Source organism: Alternaria novae-zelandiae (genome assembly GCF_023758075.1).
Source record: "Alternaria novae-zelandiae strain BMP 2774 chromosome Unknown scaffold_9, whole genome shotgun sequence".
In the NCBI taxonomy this organism is placed as follows: Eukaryota; Fungi; Ascomycota; class Dothideomycetes; order Pleosporales; family Pleosporaceae; genus Alternaria; species Alternaria novae-zelandiae.
In genome coordinates this window covers 1,035,217-1,053,831 of record NW_026056969.1, presented here as the reverse complement: position 1 = coordinate 1,053,831, position 18,615 = coordinate 1,035,217, and the positions used below count along the sequence as shown (strand labels likewise).

General features: G+C 51.4%; 7 protein-coding genes across 7 annotated transcripts; 5 read left to right on the top strand and 2 right to left on the bottom strand.

The window, feature by feature from the left end:
* Window positions 1-2,805: 2,805 nt before the first annotated feature.
* J4E88_005236 (uncharacterized protein) lies at window positions 2,806-8,666 on the top strand (the record flags this gene model as incomplete). The annotated part of the gene is made up of 3 exons (XM_049398876.1): window positions 2,806-2,809; window positions 2,981-3,470; window positions 3,581-8,666. 3 exons carry the CDS (start codon window positions 2,806-2,808, stop codon window positions 8,664-8,666), a joined length of 5,580 nt encoding a protein of 1,859 aa, XP_049255556.1.
* Window positions 8,667-8,981: 315 nt separating this feature from the next.
* J4E88_005235 (uncharacterized protein) lies at window positions 8,982-10,700 on the top strand (the record flags this gene model as incomplete). Its single annotated transcript, XM_049398875.1, has 3 exons — window positions 8,982-9,486; window positions 9,867-10,147; window positions 10,197-10,700. The coding sequence occupies 3 exons, from the start codon at window positions 8,982-8,984 to the stop codon at window positions 10,698-10,700; spliced, it is 1,290 nt and encodes a 429-aa protein (XP_049255555.1).
* A 233-nt stretch (window positions 10,701-10,933) lies between these two features.
* On the top strand, window positions 10,934-11,824 carry J4E88_005234 (uncharacterized protein; the record flags this gene model as incomplete). Its single annotated transcript, XM_049398874.1, has 1 exon — window positions 10,934-11,824. The coding sequence occupies one exon, from the start codon at window positions 10,934-10,936 to the stop codon at window positions 11,822-11,824; it is 891 nt and encodes a 296-aa protein (XP_049255554.1).
* Window positions 11,825-12,033: 209 nt separating this feature from the next.
* On the top strand, window positions 12,034-12,861 carry J4E88_005233 (uncharacterized protein; the record flags this gene model as incomplete). The annotated part of the gene is made up of 1 exon (XM_049398873.1): window positions 12,034-12,861. One exon carries the CDS (start codon window positions 12,034-12,036, stop codon window positions 12,859-12,861), a length of 828 nt encoding a protein of 275 aa, XP_049255553.1.
* Window positions 12,862-13,584: 723 nt separating this feature from the next.
* On the top strand, window positions 13,585-15,402 carry J4E88_005232 (uncharacterized protein; the record flags this gene model as incomplete). Its single annotated transcript, XM_049398872.1, has 3 exons — window positions 13,585-13,879; window positions 13,926-14,174; window positions 14,228-15,402. 3 exons carry the CDS (start codon window positions 13,585-13,587, stop codon window positions 15,400-15,402), a joined length of 1,719 nt encoding a protein of 572 aa, XP_049255552.1.
* Window positions 15,403-15,523: 121 nt separating this feature from the next.
* Window positions 15,524-15,987, bottom strand: J4E88_005231 (uncharacterized protein; the record flags this gene model as incomplete). The annotated part of the gene is made up of 2 exons (XM_049398871.1): window positions 15,524-15,739; window positions 15,829-15,987. 2 exons carry the CDS (start codon window positions 15,985-15,987, stop codon window positions 15,524-15,526), a joined length of 375 nt encoding a protein of 124 aa, XP_049255551.1.
* A 388-nt stretch (window positions 15,988-16,375) lies between these two features.
* Window positions 16,376-17,485, bottom strand: J4E88_005230 (uncharacterized protein; the record flags this gene model as incomplete). The annotated part of the gene is made up of 3 exons (XM_049398870.1): window positions 16,376-16,594; window positions 16,642-17,373; window positions 17,423-17,485. The coding sequence occupies 3 exons, from the start codon at window positions 17,483-17,485 to the stop codon at window positions 16,376-16,378; spliced, it is 1,014 nt and encodes a 337-aa protein (XP_049255550.1).
* Between the last annotated feature and the right edge of the window lie 1,130 nt (window positions 17,486-18,615).

Below are 18,615 nucleotides of genomic sequence, written 5' to 3'. Positions count from 1 at the left end.
ACTTACTGGTCACTATCCACGGATAGACTACAATGGTAGAGTAAAACATGCTGTGCGCCACCTGTAGCGCTTTGGGCCATCGTGCCAAAAACGAAGTTCCAGTAAACCAGTAACTGCCGGTATGCACAGCGGCAAAGGCATAGTAAAAGGCGAGACCCCAATACGTCAGAACCGTGAAGAAAGAGAAGGATTGCTGCGAAGCGTCGGACCTGCCGTGGGTACCATTCCAGCCAAAGATGAAAAAGAGCGTGGTAAATGCGTAAATGGCCAATAGCGCGCGAATGGCGAAGAGGGCGGCTGGTGGGAGAATCCACGAGGTTACAAACCGCGTGGGATCAAAAAGGCCGGCGTACGGTGCCGTTATTCGTTGACCAATAGCCATGCTGGGGTTGTTGATTGGGATCCTTGTCGAGTGCCACCAGACTGGTTGTCGTGTCCTCGGAACGTTTCCGACGCGGTGGAATCTGGGTCGTGGGTAGTGCGCGATAGATGACGCGAGATAATTCGCGATGGAGATGATGCGACGTGGTGTTGTGAGACGGCTGCAAAACTCGTTCACCCCCAATTTCCGAGGCTGAAGCTGAAAAGGGCAGTCACCGAGCTGAGGGAAACGCGCTAGCAATCGACGCTATGTCGTGTTCGGACTAGCACCGGTCGCCGAAAGAACTGACAGGATCGGCCGCGTCTTCGTAACATTACCGCTCTATCCCGGTCTACCATCACGTCTGTGGGCCCGTCCGCTTCAGACTCCCACGCTTGTAACCCCGGCAGCAGAGGCGAGGCACACTCCCACTTACACCCTTACGCTCCCTACGCAGGGCGGCCAGGATGAGGCCTGCAGCGCGCTTGGGCACAGGTGGCTTGCTCGTCCCTCTGCCACTGCCTTCTTCTTTAAGACTACGGGATGCCATCAGTTTGGAATGATACTACTCAGGATGATCACCCAACTGAAAAGCCATCTTCCCAACCCGTTCAGTATCCATCACTATTCGCCCGCTTTGCTTCGTATCAAACATCACCATGAGTGACAACAGCAGAATATCTGTACGTCTGCATCCATCACCTCCTAAGCACTCCGCTAACGGCTCATAACAGAAGGCACAGAATCTCGCTAGGATCAGGGACAACCAACGTGAGTGGATTCCTTGGACGACGACGACCTATCGTCAGCTGTCCAACCATGAAGAGTGGCGATAGCTTGCAGCCTGCAAACCATCCAGACGTCTCTGTGTGAGCATTCGATTTACCGAGGATGTTCGCTAACGGTACTCGTTTCAGGCCGATCACGCGCCCGCCGGAAGGAGTATCTGCATGAGCTCGAGGCCAAACTGCGCAGCTATGAACAGATAGGCATCGAGGCCTCTTCGGAAATCCAGTATGCTGCCAGGAAAGTACTAGAAGAGAACCGAAAACTCAGGTCGCTTCTTCATGGGAGAGGAGTCTCTGAAGCGGAGATTGTCGCTGCCCTTGAATCGACGTCCGATCGACACTACAAGCACACCTCTGCCGCCACCAGACTGCAGGCCATGCTTGAGTCAAGGGTCAACACCAACACAGCCTCTTCGACCAGTTCGCCTATACCTTCATATACCAGAGCCGATTCGTTATCTCAACACGTCCCATCAGTGCCGCATGCTACTATCCCATCTGCACGGCCGACAGCACTCAGTTGCAACGATTCGCCCAGTCCAAGATCCGTGGTATCAAGTATGGGCACACCACCACCAGCCTCATATCCAGCGATGCATTATACTACTCCAATGACTCCATCAGCTGTTCAGATCAAGTCAGAGCATGTTCAGTACGACTACCCTTACGAGCAGACATATAGTAGCGCTTGGGCCTACTCGAGCGACTGCAACTACACTGCAGAACCGACGTCATATTACAACAACACCTCGTCTTGTGTTGACGCTGCCAACATCATCCGCACAATGCGATCTGGTGTTGGCCCTGAGCTGGAAGTCGATCTCGGATGCCACACATCAGACCGTCATTGTTATGTCGACAATGCTACAGTATTCAACATGATGGATCGATATTCTCAAAATCATGCGACTATATAAGACAAGACGGTGGTCAGTCTGCGGATACAAGTGGGAGGTGCCCCGTCATCATCAACCTGGCCTATAGCGAGCGGAGCTATCGGAGACCAGTGGCGGCGCTTGTTGTGTACGACCCTAAGGTGGCCAAGTCCATGTTGGCGGCTGGATAGGCACCTGTTGTACTCATCAATAGCCTCTTCAGTACTATGTTGAGTCGAGACAATCTCTAGGAGGGTCTAAACAATGCATTGTGGCGAGGAAACGTTTCGCAGACCCCTATCGAGACCCTACCACCGACACGTGTCGGTCCTCTTCACTGCTTCGCCCGCCATTACGAACGCCATGAAAGAAATCAACCGCTAGCATGAAAGCGAAGCCGAAACTTGAACTCTTTTCTTTGTCGACAGCCGTCGCATGACCTCCCGCCTTGCTCAGTCTATGTTCGTATGATACACTTTGGACACTCCAGTCGACGCCAGCACGCCAGCACCAAGCCTAGAGGACATGGAGATGATCAACTTAAGTTTGTAAATAACGTGTACAAATTACTCTTGTAGCCTCTATCGGCGAATATGATGATCTCATCATCATCGATTCCCTCCATATTCGGCACTGATGAAACTAGTCTCATATCTTTTATTCCTCCAGATAGGCCGTGTGCACCCTGTCGTCTTCTCATGTTGGCACGGTTTTCTCTAATTACTGTCCTGCTGGTGGAAGACGGCTAGGTATCTCCCTTTGTTCAGATAACTAACACAGCATGGGTGATGTTGGCAAACCCGGCATGTTCTTCTTGTCCTCTGTAGACAAAGGGCCATTCTTCAAAGAACACATACCCAGCATATATCCGACGCGACATCTGTATGGGTCAAAGTTCCAATCTCATGTCCATGAATTCTATTCTTGTCTGACACTTCACATCCATTGGTATCGAGGTTATATCAAGATGTCTCCAAAACGGAAGAAGACAGGACATGGTGACGACCCACCCAAGGCGAAGAAGACCAGATCAGAGGATACTCCTGATGACGATACAACCAAGACCGATGTCAACTGGTTCATACCGAAAGAAAAGGGAAAGAACATCTACAAAGAGAAATGCGCAGCCGAGTATGCCCAAATCCTCTATGAGAAAGCGCGAGAAGAGATAAGTCCGCAACAAGCACCTTTGTTAGATCCGCAATTCCGGACGCCAGTATTCCAAAAGCAAGGCAAAGATCTGCGAGCGGGAGACAAGTACAGGCCCAGCGCGTCTTTGCGCAACCTGTTCAACGATATCAAGAGTAGAAGTATTGATAAGGAAGAGGGCCATAGCATCACTCATTTCCAGCAGCAGTTTGGCGACGACGCAAACATTGCAGTAGTGCTCTCAAGAGCGGAGGACAATGCTACTTTTGTTCTAAATGAAGATCAACGTCTAGAAGTGTAAGTGCAGATACGTGGCTCGTTGTCGCCAAGCTGATTGGATTTAGGACTGTGAACGATGTAACTGCACATGTAGATTTCATCCGACGGCACTCATCAGAAGATGGCAGCCCAGTTGGGTACTTCATTGAACTCCCTCTTAATACGTCAATCACAGTAAACGGAACTACCTACACCAACAGCGACGACTCATCGTCCATGCCTTTTTACATAGGGCCGCTCGAAGGGTACGCGATCATTGAACTACTGTCGCAACCAGCATTTTTCTTCAGGACCGCAGCAAGCTTGAAAGAGACTTCGTCACACAGGGCGGTACCTCAAGAAGAGCTCGATCGTCGCGATGGAAATGGGGATGTCGCGTTGGGAAACACAAGGGTGCGATGGGGGCCTATTGGAGCTCCACTACCGTCAGCGGGATCGGGAAACCCGAGCGTCCCAGGAGAGGTAGAACGAGAGTCGGAGGATGACTTCATCGACACATTCACAGATGAAGGAGAGCCGATCAAAGATCTTGATGCGTATATGCGAGCTCAGCTGTTGTCTCATCAACAAAGTCGATATCGCGAGCTCATTCCCAGAGTTCTTGCTTCGGTAAACTATCGACAGAAAGAAGCTACCGGATTTAGTTACCAGCACGAAGGACAGACTTTCAGACCCGGAAGGACGTTATTGCAACCAATCGAGAAAGACGGGAACCATCTACTGCTTGCTGCTCAAATCCACACCGACAAACATATCACACTCGAAGTCCTAGATCCTATGACGTGGCGATCGACACTGTCTAGTCGGAAAGCTATCGATGAACACATCAGGGAGACTTTGCGAAGCTCCACATGGTGGCGGCATGTCTTTGACTCGTTAGATCAAATGGAAGAAAACCTGCCCGAGGCCACTATGTGGTTACCGGCTGCTCAGGTCACGACAGGTGATGGAAGCTTTATATATGCCGTCTTGAACGCGTGGGCGCTGGCGATGGGTCTCGCACCAAACCCGTCGTTCACATCCAGCGCTCATGGTCACGAATCGTTCTTCATTCGAGCCCAACAAATCTTCGACCTGGACCTTCAAGACACATTGAATTGGAGGGTGTTACTTGCCTTTTTCCGCTGCACCGGATTTGTTAAGCCCAGCGAGGGCAGCGAGAATGATGAAGAGGCAAATCTCCCGCGTTTGTCAAGTCGATTTGATCTTGGTAACCGCTCCTTCCAGAAACTAATCGCTCGCCATACGGCAGCAGATGCCGCCGCCGAAGGCAAGAAGATCGATATGGAGCTGGTCACTTTGGGACTCGAGGATGGGATGCGCCATGATCTAGCCTTCGCTGCCGATTCACTAAGCGAGCTCGAACGGACCAACCTCACTTCCATCGTCCGTGATGGCCAATGGAACTTCGCTGATACAGAAGAGAAGCTGAAAAAGCGTCTGGATGAACGCAAGGAGCAAAAAATGTCGGATATGTCTTTGACAAAAACAACGCCACCACCACCGCCACCGCCACATAAATCGACTCCAGATACCGAGGAGATTCCGGTCGACTTTGATCCTTGTAAGCATCTTCACGAGCAGATTAAATTGCTCGAAGAGCAGGGGAAGATTGAACCAAAAGTCGGAAGTGAAATCGACGAAGCATTGCCATCCAGGTGGAGTCAAGCTGTCTTTGGATATATCGAGCCCGTTGTGCGAGCTATCAACGATTTGCTCTCGCCTGAGCGGCCTCAGCGGGGCTTCACACTGGCAGATCTGAATGGTAATAGCAGATACGCAGATGATTCTGGCGTCTTGGACACAGTGGTTATGATGGTCTGCCAACTGCGAGAACATGTCATACTAGTAGTCTTGCAGCATGAGGACGCATCCAAAGAAGCTCCTGATGTATCACGCGTTATGGACTCCGCACCATGGATTGCGACGGCGAAGGAGCGCATCCAAATCCACAACCTACTGATTGAAGCGGGGATGTTGGCAGTTGATCCTACTGCAGACAAAGTTAAAAGTTTCGTCGGGCCAGTACTACAATGGATGCCGGGTCCTCAACAAGCACAAGTAATAGAAGCTGGGTATATCGCAATCATGAGTGCATGGGCTGTACTGCTCGGTCTACCTATCAATCCCGAATTCAGCATAGGCGCAGATTTTTACGACAGCGCACTTCCTCTGCTTCAGGCAGTGGTCAAAGCACATGCAGACTGGAAGCTGATCTGGGCGTTCTTGCGTTGTGTGGGTTATACTCAGTCCGAGCAGCCGCCTCCGATACAGCGTCGATTCAAAGCGACAAGGCCTGCTCGTGGCCCTCGTATCACCAGAGGCAACAGAAAGACAAAGCGCTCGATTGAGACTCAGGCTTGCCGTGACATCAACTATCCGCATTTTCCAGTGAACACTGGTGTAGCGCATACTGAAGCTTTCCCGTGGGATAACTACGACAAGCCGGATAGGTCAACGCGTATACCCGAGTTGATCACGTCTGGAATGTACAGCAAGGTCCTGTCAATTGCTCCCGCACCCTCAGGTGGCTCCAAGGGCGATTATCCCAAACCGTCAAACAATGGCGATAAACCACTGGGCGACCCCGCTCGTCCTCAAAACCCCGGAGAAAGTACCAAATCTGTATCGGAAAAGACCAAAGAGACTTCCGGTAACCCCAAAGAAAAGTCAGCGTTGCCAGAAAACTTTGACCCGTGCGAATACTTCAACCAACAGCGAAACGCGCTTCTGAGTGATCCGGCCGTAGCAGCAGCAGTAGAAAGTCTTCGAAGTCGTGCAACCACCACATTCGGACTGTGGCTCAAGGATGAAGAGGTGTCCTTGGCCATCGCAGCCGTGACGCTCGGCATAACGAATGCTCAGGACCTAGAGGGCGGGTTCGGTTGTTTGGACCAGACTGCAGTTCAATACTGTCGGCACGAGAATCCTATGTTGATGCAGCCTACGATTCGACCGGGACGGCCGTTGATAGTACCGGTGAATATTGACAACCATATCATCTTGGTGGTTATTCAGTTTGACGGCTCTAAGAAGGAGCCTACACCTACGATCTCCATCCTAGATTCTAAATCTCACAACTATAGCTTCGAACGACGTGCTCATGTTTTCGACACAGCTCGAAACATCTTTATCGCCTCGCGCTGGGGCCGGTTTCCCAATCTTCCGGACGAAGGTGACTTACGCCAATACACCCGGGAGGCATTGCACGCTGAGTGGATTCCCGTAGCCCCACAACCTACGGATAATGAGTGTGGATACTATACCATATTGAATGCGTGGGCGCTGGCTTTGGGACTTCAACCCAACATCAATTTCTTCCCAAGTTGGACAGCGCAATTCTTCCAAGACCTTATTGATGTGATCCACATCGCTCGTGTTGGACGAGCAGACTGGAGACTGATATATGCGTTTCTCAGATGTAAAGAGTTCGTCGACAATGCAGCAGCCGTGCCCGAGGATCGTCATTTTGACCGGACCGAGAATTTGCCGCGCGATGAAGCACTAGAATCGGTATTGGATCGTCTGGAAGATTCAGAGCGCCGCGACTGGGAAGGAAGAGATCCAGATTTCCCCAAACTAGCTCAAGCAAACAGAACACATGTTGTCCCAGGGAAGCGACACGACAAGGTATGGCCATCGGACGACTGGACGGAAGAGGCAAGGAAGCAGTACGTGAAGGATCTCGAACGCTGGGGAAAACTTGTTCTTGATACGGACAGCAAGGGACTAAAAGAGCAGTGGGACCAACACTTCTTGATGCATGGCGTGGAATTTGAGAACCACCTGGAACACATACACGGCAAACTAAAGGACCGGACTTTGGATATCACCAAGGATATACTTCCTCACTACAGGGAATTCCTCAACAAATTACATCCGCCGGGATTGAATGTGCAGATCGATCACTTTCCCTGTGCCTGGAAAGCAGACGCTATAAACCTTTACGATTGTATTCTGAACTACGAACCGTTGGCACCAAGCTTCTCTAACGGGATGCGAGAGGAGATCAATAGACAAGAATGTCAACCGTGGGAAATAAATATGGCTATCGCTGCCGTGATCGAGGCAATCGATGACAAGCAGCGAGAGCTTCACAGGATGAACAGCGCTGACGGTCAGCCATTTGCTGGGGGGTTTTCGATGGCCCCAACTGACGCGTTAAGAGAGGCGCTACTTAAACCACTGCCAGCAGATCATCCTGTGGCATCGAGACCTAGGAGATGCTGGTTTATGCCTCTGAATGTGAGCGGACCACTCCTAGAACGGGTCAACGCATGGCAGGAGTCGAAAGGCCATAAAGTGAAGCACCCGTCAACAGGCGGAGGTCACACATTGCTCATGGTACTCCAAGAGCGAGACGACCAACCGAATACAAATCATCTGAGGGTCGACACGTATACCCTTGACAGTCATCCGACCATCTTGGAGAACGCCCACGAGTTCTTGGGCCGTTCCGTTTTGAGAGCAGCTGGACGTCTTGGTTGGTCCTCGCATCGTAATACCGCGCAAGTTGCAGGCTTCAATCATAGATATCCTGTACCAAAGCAGCAGACTGGCGGATTTCAATGTGGCTACCACGTTTTCGTCAACGCCTGGATACTCGCAATGGGTCTCACACCAGATACCAAAAGGGGCCCATACAACGAGAAGGTCTATTTTGAGGCATGGCTTTTCGCTAGGGCTGCAATAGCGGGATTACTCGATTGGAAGGCATTGGTAGCTTGGTTCTTCTGCCGGAAGCTGACAGTGGAGAGGACTTATGAAGCTGTACCCGCAAACAGGCGCTTTGAAGGTACTGTCCCCCAGGTGCCGGATCGAGTTGATGATTTACCGGAAGCGGAAGGAGAGGGCGAATTGCTAGACCATATACAACAACGGTACGATGCGGATGACCGACCTCTGGCGCTGTTATCGATTGAAGACGCTCCTTACGATCGGTCTAACAATATTGTATGGCCCCCTTCTAAAGGCAAGGAACAGGAGGACCAAGGAAAGAGCCTGGACAGAAGCTATGACGACGCGGATCTAGAGTTCTTCGAAGCCCAGGCAGGTGTAAAGCGTAAGTCGCGTGAAGAGATTGACGATGGCCTCGGTCGCTTTTACAGTTCGCACGCGACTGTTGACACTCGTGTCAGAGATACGGTTCATTCGTCCTTTTCCAGGAAAAGGCAGCGCCTAAGCGACAGCCTCTCTTTCCTTGACGGGTATTAGGTGCCCCTTGCTCTTGTATTTGTAACGCAGACGGACTGCGCTGGCGTGGTTATCGTAGAAGGGTCATCGTTGTATTTGTATTGAGGAGAGTTCGCTAATGTATCGGTAATGCGCTGCCCTGAATGATATGTAAAAGTCGTTGTTCAGTGTAGCCTGTTATGTTGCGCGGTGGCATGTAGACGCGACCGCGAGTGACGACCCTAAGCTCCGGCAACCGATGACGTAGCCCCAAAACCTTCACGCGTCGCGATCCACGAACCCCAAACTTCCACAACCCAACCTACCACTCCCAACACAACTCCCGCACCCGCCAAGATGCTAAGACCGACCCTCCTCTCCGCTATCCGCCTCAATGCCTTCCCAAGTACCTCCAAACGCGCCTTCTCCCTCCTAAACCCCTCGTCGCGCTCACACACGAACCGCATCTTCGACCCCATCCGCCAACCCAACGACTTGCATACACTCACGCTCCTCAACGCCTCCGACAACCGCTCACTAATAACCTTCTGGACCGCGACCTGGTGTCAAACTTGCCAAGCCATCAAGCCGCTCATCCGCCAACTCATCGAAGAAGAAAAGATCGGGGAGCGGGAAGGCGGACTGGGCTTTGTGGAAGTGTTGATGGACAGCACATTGATTGAGGATCTGCCTATAAAATACCGCATCAGTAGTATGCCGACGCTTTTGGCTTTTTCAAGACAAGAAGCGCAGTTCGATACGAGGTTGACGCGGCCCGAAGAGATGCGGAATAAGGACTTTCTGAGGGAGTGGTTGGTTAGGGAGGCGCAGAGGGGAGGGAGGATGGGTGGCGGTGGGGGCAGTATGTTTGGTTAGTCTTCCGTGTCCTTGTTTTATGCTCGGATGGAGTGCTGGGCCTGACGGTGTGAAAGGTGCGAAGGAAGATGGCGAGCAGGGTAAAGCGGGTGAGGACAAGTGACACGGGATAGCCAGACATGGGACGGAGGCATACTGTAGGTACGCGCAACAAGTTAACAGTGCGGTCAGGAGCTGTGGAGTAGCGAATGATCTGCGTTCGTGTGACACAGTGAGTGAAGTAAAGCTCGGTCGAGCAAACACTGTTATTCCACTCCCAAATGCGGGAGTGATTCCATAACCCTGTTCTCTTCTCTCACCTTTCTCTTGGAACATTCCCTTCCTTCATCCACGAATAGGTCCCTACCATGACAAAATTGACGATAGATCAAGACTACGAGGCCGCCGTCGTGAAGGGTACTAGGCTGCTCCAGATCCTGGCCGCGAAGGATAAGACACAAGTTCAAAGCGCATATGAGGAGGTACAAGAACTAGCCCAACATGGCCATCTTCTAAAGCCTCAAGACAAATTCTTTGAAATCAACTGTATTGCCGACGCGCTCTGCGATCTGGGCGTCAGCGACAAAATGGTGTATGATGGCGGAGAGAACAACAGAACACACCATGTACATGACCGCGACGGAGCAGAAGCGACAGAAGACGATACAGTACGTTTCGCGGTAGCTTTGAAGTAAGCACGTTCTAACAAGCAATCAGACAACACATGGCTACTTTTCTCAAGTCAGCAACCCACACTCTGGTGTCTTGATCGCAGACAGTAATCTTAGTCCCGCTCATGCAGCGAAGTTCGATGACGAATGGGAAGAAGAAGCTATAGAACTACCGTCACTGCGACACTGGTCAGACGTAGCGTTTCTACAATACCTTTCGTCTTTCCCCGAACCACCTATACGGCCGATTCCGCTCAACTACGTCTTCCGCGTTCAGATTCAGAACGCCGCGACTTCACTGGTTCTCAATAAGATTATTAGCAAGCATGCTACGTTCACCTATGAGATGTGGCCTGGTATCACGTTTGGGATGGACTCTGAAGAAGGGAAGGCAATTTTAGGAACGCCCAATGGTTGCGGTGTCGCTTGGATGCTTATTCAACATAAGAAGGCGTTTGGAGAGAAGAATATCGAGAAGGTGACTTTGTTTCATGCGGCGAAGAAGGATGATTTGTTTAGATGGCCGACTTTGCTGTTTTGGATTGTGTAGAGTGGGGGTCAGGTGAGAAGATTGTATCTGCATTCACTTTACATTGAGCGAATTAGACAAAGGGTGGAACAGTTTAGGCTACATGTCAGCTGCTTCGCGTCATACCGTTTGTTGACGATGCGCGTGACGCTCAACGTCTCACACTCAAGGAATTCATAAATGCATCTGGATAGCAACATACTTAGTACTACCGCGACCCGCCTGTGACACTTTAATAACTAGCATCCTCTCCGATGACAACCTCAGTCAGCCCGGCAACGCATTATGAGGCGGCTTACAAGAAAGGTCTATTGCTGTTTCAGATGCTGGAAGCTAGCCTTGGTGAGCTCGGTAATTTACTCAAAAACACAGATACGCCAACTGAAAGCGAACACCTCAAATACGAAGATCTCTTGGAGAACAATTGGGTTGAGCGGTCCTCCGGGGACGATTCCAAAATTCTGGCGCGACTGTTGGAGGACCTTGGAATCAACACTTCAAGCAATATCCCTGTTTCACATGAACACCACGGCGTTGCACCAATAGAAGAATCGCTACAAGAAGGACTTGAGATGCAGATACGCTTCGACTCAGTCATCAACACTTCCGGTGGTATGATTGCAGCTATGAACACGTACAGTCCTGTGCATGATTGGAGAAAAGCGAAAGCGGATGCCGAGAATGCTCTACTAAAACAAGCCGGCCGCAAGTCTATGGAAAAAAATAACGTTGGCGATGACGTCCCTGGCCTGAAGTACTGGTCAGATGTCGCATACCTGCAATGGGCCTGCCGTAACACGGACTCATCCGACCTACGTTATGTGATGCGGATGAGCATCACAAACGAAAGGACAAAAGCAGTCATCCAGCATATCAAACAACAAGCCCATCCCAATGCTTCAGGCTCATACTCATTCGACGTTGAGGACCGGGATCAGGTATCCGCTTTTCTGGGGACACCGAATGGAGCCGGAGTCGCTTGGTTGCTCATACAGCATAAAAAGCAGTTGAGGCATAAGACAGTTCACAAGGTAACGGTGGATTGTCGCGAGATCTGGCATAAAAGCAAGACGATTGTTCCAAGCTTGGTGTTCCACCTTCGCGACGTGGTTGCTCCGAAGCCAGGCAGCGAGAAAGGTGATTGAGGGAAGTCGCTATGAGGGCAGAATGAGCGTTGCTCTAGCAATATGTCAGGCCACGCGGACAATGAGATGGCAGACAGTAGAACACTCATGAAACTAGCCCGTGCTTGATCCACTGGAGATTCGTGGAAGGTAGAAGACATTGTTTCACCAGCCTCATATATGAAGAACACTCGCTTCCTCTCTTTCCCAATAACATCTCACACTAAGCCATGCCCACGATGACAAACTCATATATCAGTAATCTGGACTACAAGACTGCCATGGAGAAAGGCAAGAAGATACTCAAAATGATGCATGGCGGATCTGCTGCCACGCAAAGCCCAACCTTCACGCCCGAGGAAGTAGGAGCAATGGGATACAAGAGAACAAAAAGGCCTCGATCTGTGTCTGGCCTGTCAAAAAAGTTGGACAGTCTCGGTATTCAAGTTTCTAACTCTCACTTCATCAATGTTACAGACGATTACACGAAAGACGTTATCACTGGCGAAACACTTGCAAGCGTAAGCGAAGTGAGATTCATGTCCGATATCAACGTTGAAGCTGGAATTCTCGTGGTGAACTACAGCTACAGCCCGACATACAAGGCCGAGGCGTTGAAATCGCTGTCGACCGCTCTGTTACCCTCGTTGAAGCACTGGTCCGATATAGCCTTCCACCAATGGGCTCATTCTGTTCACACCCAGAAAAAAGAAGTACACGATCTCAACTTCATCATGAGAGAAAACATCTCGAATGAAGATACTTTGGCCGTCATTAATAGTATCCTCGACGCACCACCTCGCCAGTCACAGGCTTATACGCGGTCGGGACTATACCTAGACATGAACAGCGACCATGCCATCGCTCTGCTGGGCACAGCACATGGTTCAGGTGTAGCTTGGTTACTTGCGCAGCATCGAGACCAACTTGGCCGTAAGGTAATTGCTGGGATAAGGATATTCTACAGCGACGAGCCGCCAGAGGGCGACAGAGCCCTCAACTTGCTTTTCTACCTTCGTGACGCCAGTGCGAGTAAGAAACCTATCGAGAAGTTGTGAGGAACGATGTCGAGCAAAGAGCGCGGCGGACGATATTTTGGGTAGGCGCAGGCGTTTAGCGGCGGTAGTTCGTAGTAATGACAATCTTGCTGAATTGGATCAAAACTGAGCAGTTCCTGGTGGCGATTGAGATCGTTGTCAGCGTAGAGGCCTAGTATGAATGAACAATTGGCGTTCCCGGTAGCGATGATGAATGGGCAGGCAGTCGCGAGGCTTGGTGGCTGGGACTGGGAGCCGGGGGTGACCGGAAGCGAGGCGCACCCCGCAATGACCTGCGCGTCCCGCATCTTCATCACGATCTTCGCGTCTCCTTTCTCTCATCGTTTGCTTCTTTGTGTGATCTTGTCTACTGAAATCAAATTTTGATCTTCTGCCCTTCCCCAGCAGCTCGCCATATGCGGTTGTCGAACGACAACAAGCGAACTTTACGCGTCATTAGCGCGAGCTGCACTGTTTACTCAATAGCAACCGCATACACGGGATGGCCATGACGCTCTTATGCTTTTTAGTTGCGGAGACGGCTCCTAAGCCTCGGCTTCGCGCACTAAGAAGTGATTTTGTTTGGATGGAAACCTTACAGCGCGATGCACGCCAAGCTGGAGGTGGCTTGCGACGAAAGTGTTGACCTCGGTTTCGCGTCAATGAAAAGACAAGGCTTATATAAAGAGATCAAGATACTGCTTGATGACAGTGCACGGGTAGTAAAACCACAGTGCCGCCGACATGTTCTTATCTTCTACATTGGGCTCCGTTGGTCTCCTGTTCTTAACCAGCGGCGCGACGACAACCTGGGCAGACTATGCGTCCGGACACGATGTACCAACCGCAACTATTGACGCGGGTGTCATAGTTGGAAAGTCTACCTCACTTCCCCATGCACTTGGACCAGTGCATCAGTTTCTAGGTGTGCCCTTTGCATCACCACCCGAGAGATTCTCTCCCCCGCGAGCTGCAAATCCTTTCCAAGGGCCAGTCAATGCCACCGAGTTCAAACCAGCATGTATCCAGCAATTTCGATGTACGCAAACCCATGCAAGCTATTTGATATATGCTGATTGGAGTAGACCCGTTGTCAAGTTCACAGTTCACGCAGGCTGTTTTCAATAACCCACCACCTGAAGAGTCGGAGGATTGCTTATACCTCAATGTCTATGCACCATCGACTCCCGCAGGCGGCAATGGCAGGGCTGTGATGTTCTGGATCTATGGCGGCTCACTGCAGTTCGGTAACGCTGGTCAAGAGCAATATGACGGGAGCAGTTTTGCAGCATACGAAGATGTTGTCGTTGTAACGACGAACTACAGAACGAACGGTAGGTGACTATCGACACTCCAAATCACATGTTTCACACCTAACAGCTCGCAGTATTTGGCTTCCCTGCTTCACCAGAGCTGCCTTTAGCAGAACGCAATCTCGGCTTCCTTGACCAACGTTTTGCCCTCGAGTGGGTACAGCACAACATCCACGCCTTCGGCGGCGATGCATCCAAAGTCACCATCTTCGGTGAGAGCGCGGGTGCTTTCTCTATCGATGCGCTCTTGACCAGCTTCCCCAAGGACAGTTCACCACCATTTCGGGCCGCCATCCTACAAAGTGGACAGTACAGCTATCGCGCAGCTCCTGCAACATCAAGCATACCCGCTTGGAACAACCTCACAGCGACCCTCGGGTGCCCGGGGACACATGAGAGCAACTTGACATGTGTAAGAGCAGCGAACGCAACGACTGTGCAGACCATCATCAACCAAAACTCGCTCGTATTCAATCCAGTTGCTGATAACGCCACATTGGTATCGAACCCAGCGGCACAACGCCTAAGCGGCGATATCGCGCATATACCAGTACTAGGAGGTACAAACTCCCAAGAAGGCCGCGTCTTCTCAGTCGGCCAAACAAACGTTACTGCCTACCTGCAGGCGACCTTTGGAGCCGCACCAGCACTCATTCCCGCAATCGAAGCTGCATACCCCATCGGTAACAACGGTCTGACCAACGACTACGACGTCATCTCACAGATTGTCACTGAGATCACGTTTCAGTGTCCACAAGCACTGTGGGCCAATGCAACAGCATCCATCGGTATACCAACCTGGCGCTACTACTTCAACGCTTCTTTCGCCAATACACAAGCCTATCCCCAGCTCGGTGCATATCACGCTTCTGAAATCCCTCTCGTGTTCCGCACATACCCGCTGGCTAATACGACGACGCAAGAGTACGCCTTGGCACAGTTTATGCAAAGTACATGGGCCAAGTTCGCGAAGAACCCGTATGCTGGACCTGGATGGAACGCCGTTGGCACGGGTGCTGAGGGTAATGTCTTGGTTGGTGCCTATGACTTTGTGGCAGGTGGAGTGTATCAGGATCAGAATGCCACCGTCGTAGAAGGAGATTGGGACTTAGGTGTTCTCGGCGATGTTGGAGGTGTGAGGGGGGGTGGTGTTACTGTGCTACCGCAGTCTGATCTTGATTACAGATGTAGTCTCTTCAGGCCTATCTTTGAGGCTAATGTGGGCTCGCAAGGTATACCTCCATCTTGAGGTAGAGGGCATAGAAGGTGATTTCCAACACAGTCACATGAAACGCTAAGATCGTAATGTTAAATTATGATTTCATCTAAGCGACTTGTGACGCTGTTACTATACCACCAAGTTCTTCAAACTATCGTCCGCCAGTAATTTGTCCAATATCCACTCCACTCCGATCCGACTCACCACCCTCATGCATGCTCCTCTCTACACTGTCGATCAAACTCTCGCTTCCGGTTTTGGTACCGACACTGCTACTTCCCTCGTACTCTTGCTTGGTGTTTTGTGTTATATCTTCTCCGCGGCGCTGCTCCGAAGTGTCTGAGGCGTTTTGTTGGCTGGGTGCAGCCTATAACTGTAAGTATCTTCCTGGGTGATACAACCTTTCTATTATGATGCATGGTAGGTATCAGGTGGTATGTCAGGCGAGGAGCTTACCTTGTCCACGGACGCGCTCAAACCAACAGGGTCAGTCGACTGGCCGGTCTTGAATGGAACGCTCGGGTCGCCCTTGAATGTGCCGGCTGTGTCTTCGCCGGGGTTGACGGGGTTCTTGGGTTGGGTGTTTGAAGATTTTTGGCCTGTCAGGGAAGACATGGCGTGTATGCTTCGGTGGAACTAAGTGTGAGAGGTATCGTTATTTAGCTTTTCGTGTGGTGAGCAATCTGTCTCTGATCAATGCTTTGACACACGGCCGTGAAGTAGTTTTGTAGGATGGCGTAAGCTGGAGTCGATGGTGCAGGTTCGACGTCATAGTGACTCAAGATGGAGACGTGGGTATCTGCAGTGGCGAAGTGGTCGTCCGCTTGAACGCGAGAGATGCGCGTTTGCTTATGCCTTTGACGAAGCAACCCTCTCGATTGAGAAGCGTTCCCATTTCTTCACGATCTCACAATCAATTGAACAGATCTCATGGTATCAAAATGCTATTCCATGCAGAACGCTCCCTGTGCCAACCGAGTAATGCTACACGAATTATCCATATCTATAGCTTGCTCTTGCCAATACCCCAGACCTCAGCCTGAGGGTTATTCGACTTCTTGTTTATGGACGCGCCGTCAGCGACAGGCTTCTCGCCCTCCTCGACGAACAGCGATTGCGACTGCTTCATGGTCTCGACGGCTTCGCGCTCGATGCGGTCAAGGAGCTCTTGATTGGTGGGGATGTCGTGGATGAGGCCAATTACTTGGCCAGCAGTCCATACCTAGGTTTGTCAGTCAACCGCACTCGAAAAGGGACATGTAAACTTACACCGAAGTCTGGGTCTCCGTTCAAGAAGACTTGCCGACCTCGCTTTCCGCTGACGAACTCAGCGACTTCCTCGAACTTGCCAGTTGGGCTTGTCTTCTCGACCTCAACAGCCTGCAGCGCAACCTTGTTGGCGAAGAGTCGCGATGTGTTCTTCCATCGGCGGAGCACGAGTGCGGTGTCTGTCTCTTGCGCGTCGACAATGGCTTGCTTGATGTTGTGGTGGATGGGCGCTTCGATGGTGCACATGAAGCGCGTTCCCATGTTGATACCACAGGCTCCGAGAGAAAGCGCAGCGGCCAGACCTTGGCCGTCGGCGAAACCTCCAGAGGCGATAAAAGGCACACCACCTAATGATTGCCTAGCTCTGCTGAGCAGAATGAAGTTGGTAATGTCCGTCTCGCCAACGTGTCCGGCGCACTCGAAGCCATCAATGGACAGGAAGTCAACGCCAAGCTTCACCGCAGACTGTGCGTGCCTGATAGTAGTGCACTTGTGCAGGATGATGGTGCCAACCTCCTTCAGCTGCTTAATCACCGGCCCTGGGCTGTTTCCCGCTGTCTCGACAATGTTGACTTTCTCCTCGATGATGACGCGGGCGTATGCGGCATAGTCCGGGGGGACCATGGCGGGGAGGAGCGTCAGGTTGACGCCGAAAGGCTTGTTGGTCATCGTTCGGCATCGGCGAATTTCTTTGCGAAGGTCTTCGGGGGTGGGTTGGGTAAGGGCGGTCAACTATGCCATCGTGAGAATATGTTTGATGCGTGATGGGCGCCCGACATACTATTCCCAGACCTCCTGCGTTGCTAACAGCGGAAGCGAGTTCGGCGTATCCGACCCATTGCATACCACCTTGAACGACGGGCACTACATCTGTCAGCTACCGTATCGTTTGCTGTGCTGGTGAAGTTACCTCTAATGCCGAGCGCCCTCGTCAGCTCCGTGTTGAAAGGCATCCTGATTGTAGATGGCCCGAAGAAAAGATTTAGAGTTTGTTGTATGAGAGGGAACTGCACAGGAGCCTTGAGCCGAGCAGATATCTGACACTCGGACGCGCGACGTTACGGCCGTCGCGCCGGCTGAAGCGCATGTCATTCGTGTGGGGAAGCCATGTGCCTCGGTAACTCCACAGCCGCGACACCAAACGCAGGTGCACGACCGTCGGGTGATTAGTTTGCGCTGACTCTATCGCCGAATGATTCGCTGTCACCGAGTCGCTCGTGATGTCTTTGCTCGAATGGCAGCTGTGCCCGAGTGGTGTTCCGGACGCGTCGCAAAAGGGGAAAGCTGAGCCGCAGGGCTGATGCCGTCATCTCCCTGGCATGTTCACATGTGTCTTGGCAATGAACCATCACTCCAACACCACCCCTACGCATCTGAGCGATCAATTTTTAATCATCTCCTAGGACTCATAAAGGTTGGAATCAGTCGCATCGCGAAAGCAAATCTCGCAGTTTCTCGGAAGCTATCCTTAGTCCAGGTGGACTCCGCGTTGGAGCAAAGAACCTAGGAAACAATACTCTGGATTTCAGCTGCCTGGCTGCACTCATAGCACTTTATCAAGGGTCCTTCTCATGGTCTCTGACTTCCCTATCGCGTTATCTATGTCTGCCCAAACCTGGACTTCTGCATGAAGCCACGTTGTTTGACTTGCGAAATGGGCAAACACAACAATGTTGCGTTGGATTCTGGACCTCCGCAAAACCCGACTAGAGTGGAAAGACAATCGCTACTCTATGGCATGACCCATTGTGGAATATCTCATCCGTTTTGGGCCAGCATCAACCCGCATCAACGATCAATCATCGAGATTGCACGCTCGTAAGACTGGTTCAGAAAGACGGCAGCCCGACGACCCGTCTGTTCCTTACCGACCGTTGCAAAGCCAACGAGATTGCCAAGAGCTTAGTATGCTTCCAGGCCACGTGGGATCTGATCCAGACTGTGGAGTGTCTTTCGATACCGCGTCTGTCTAGC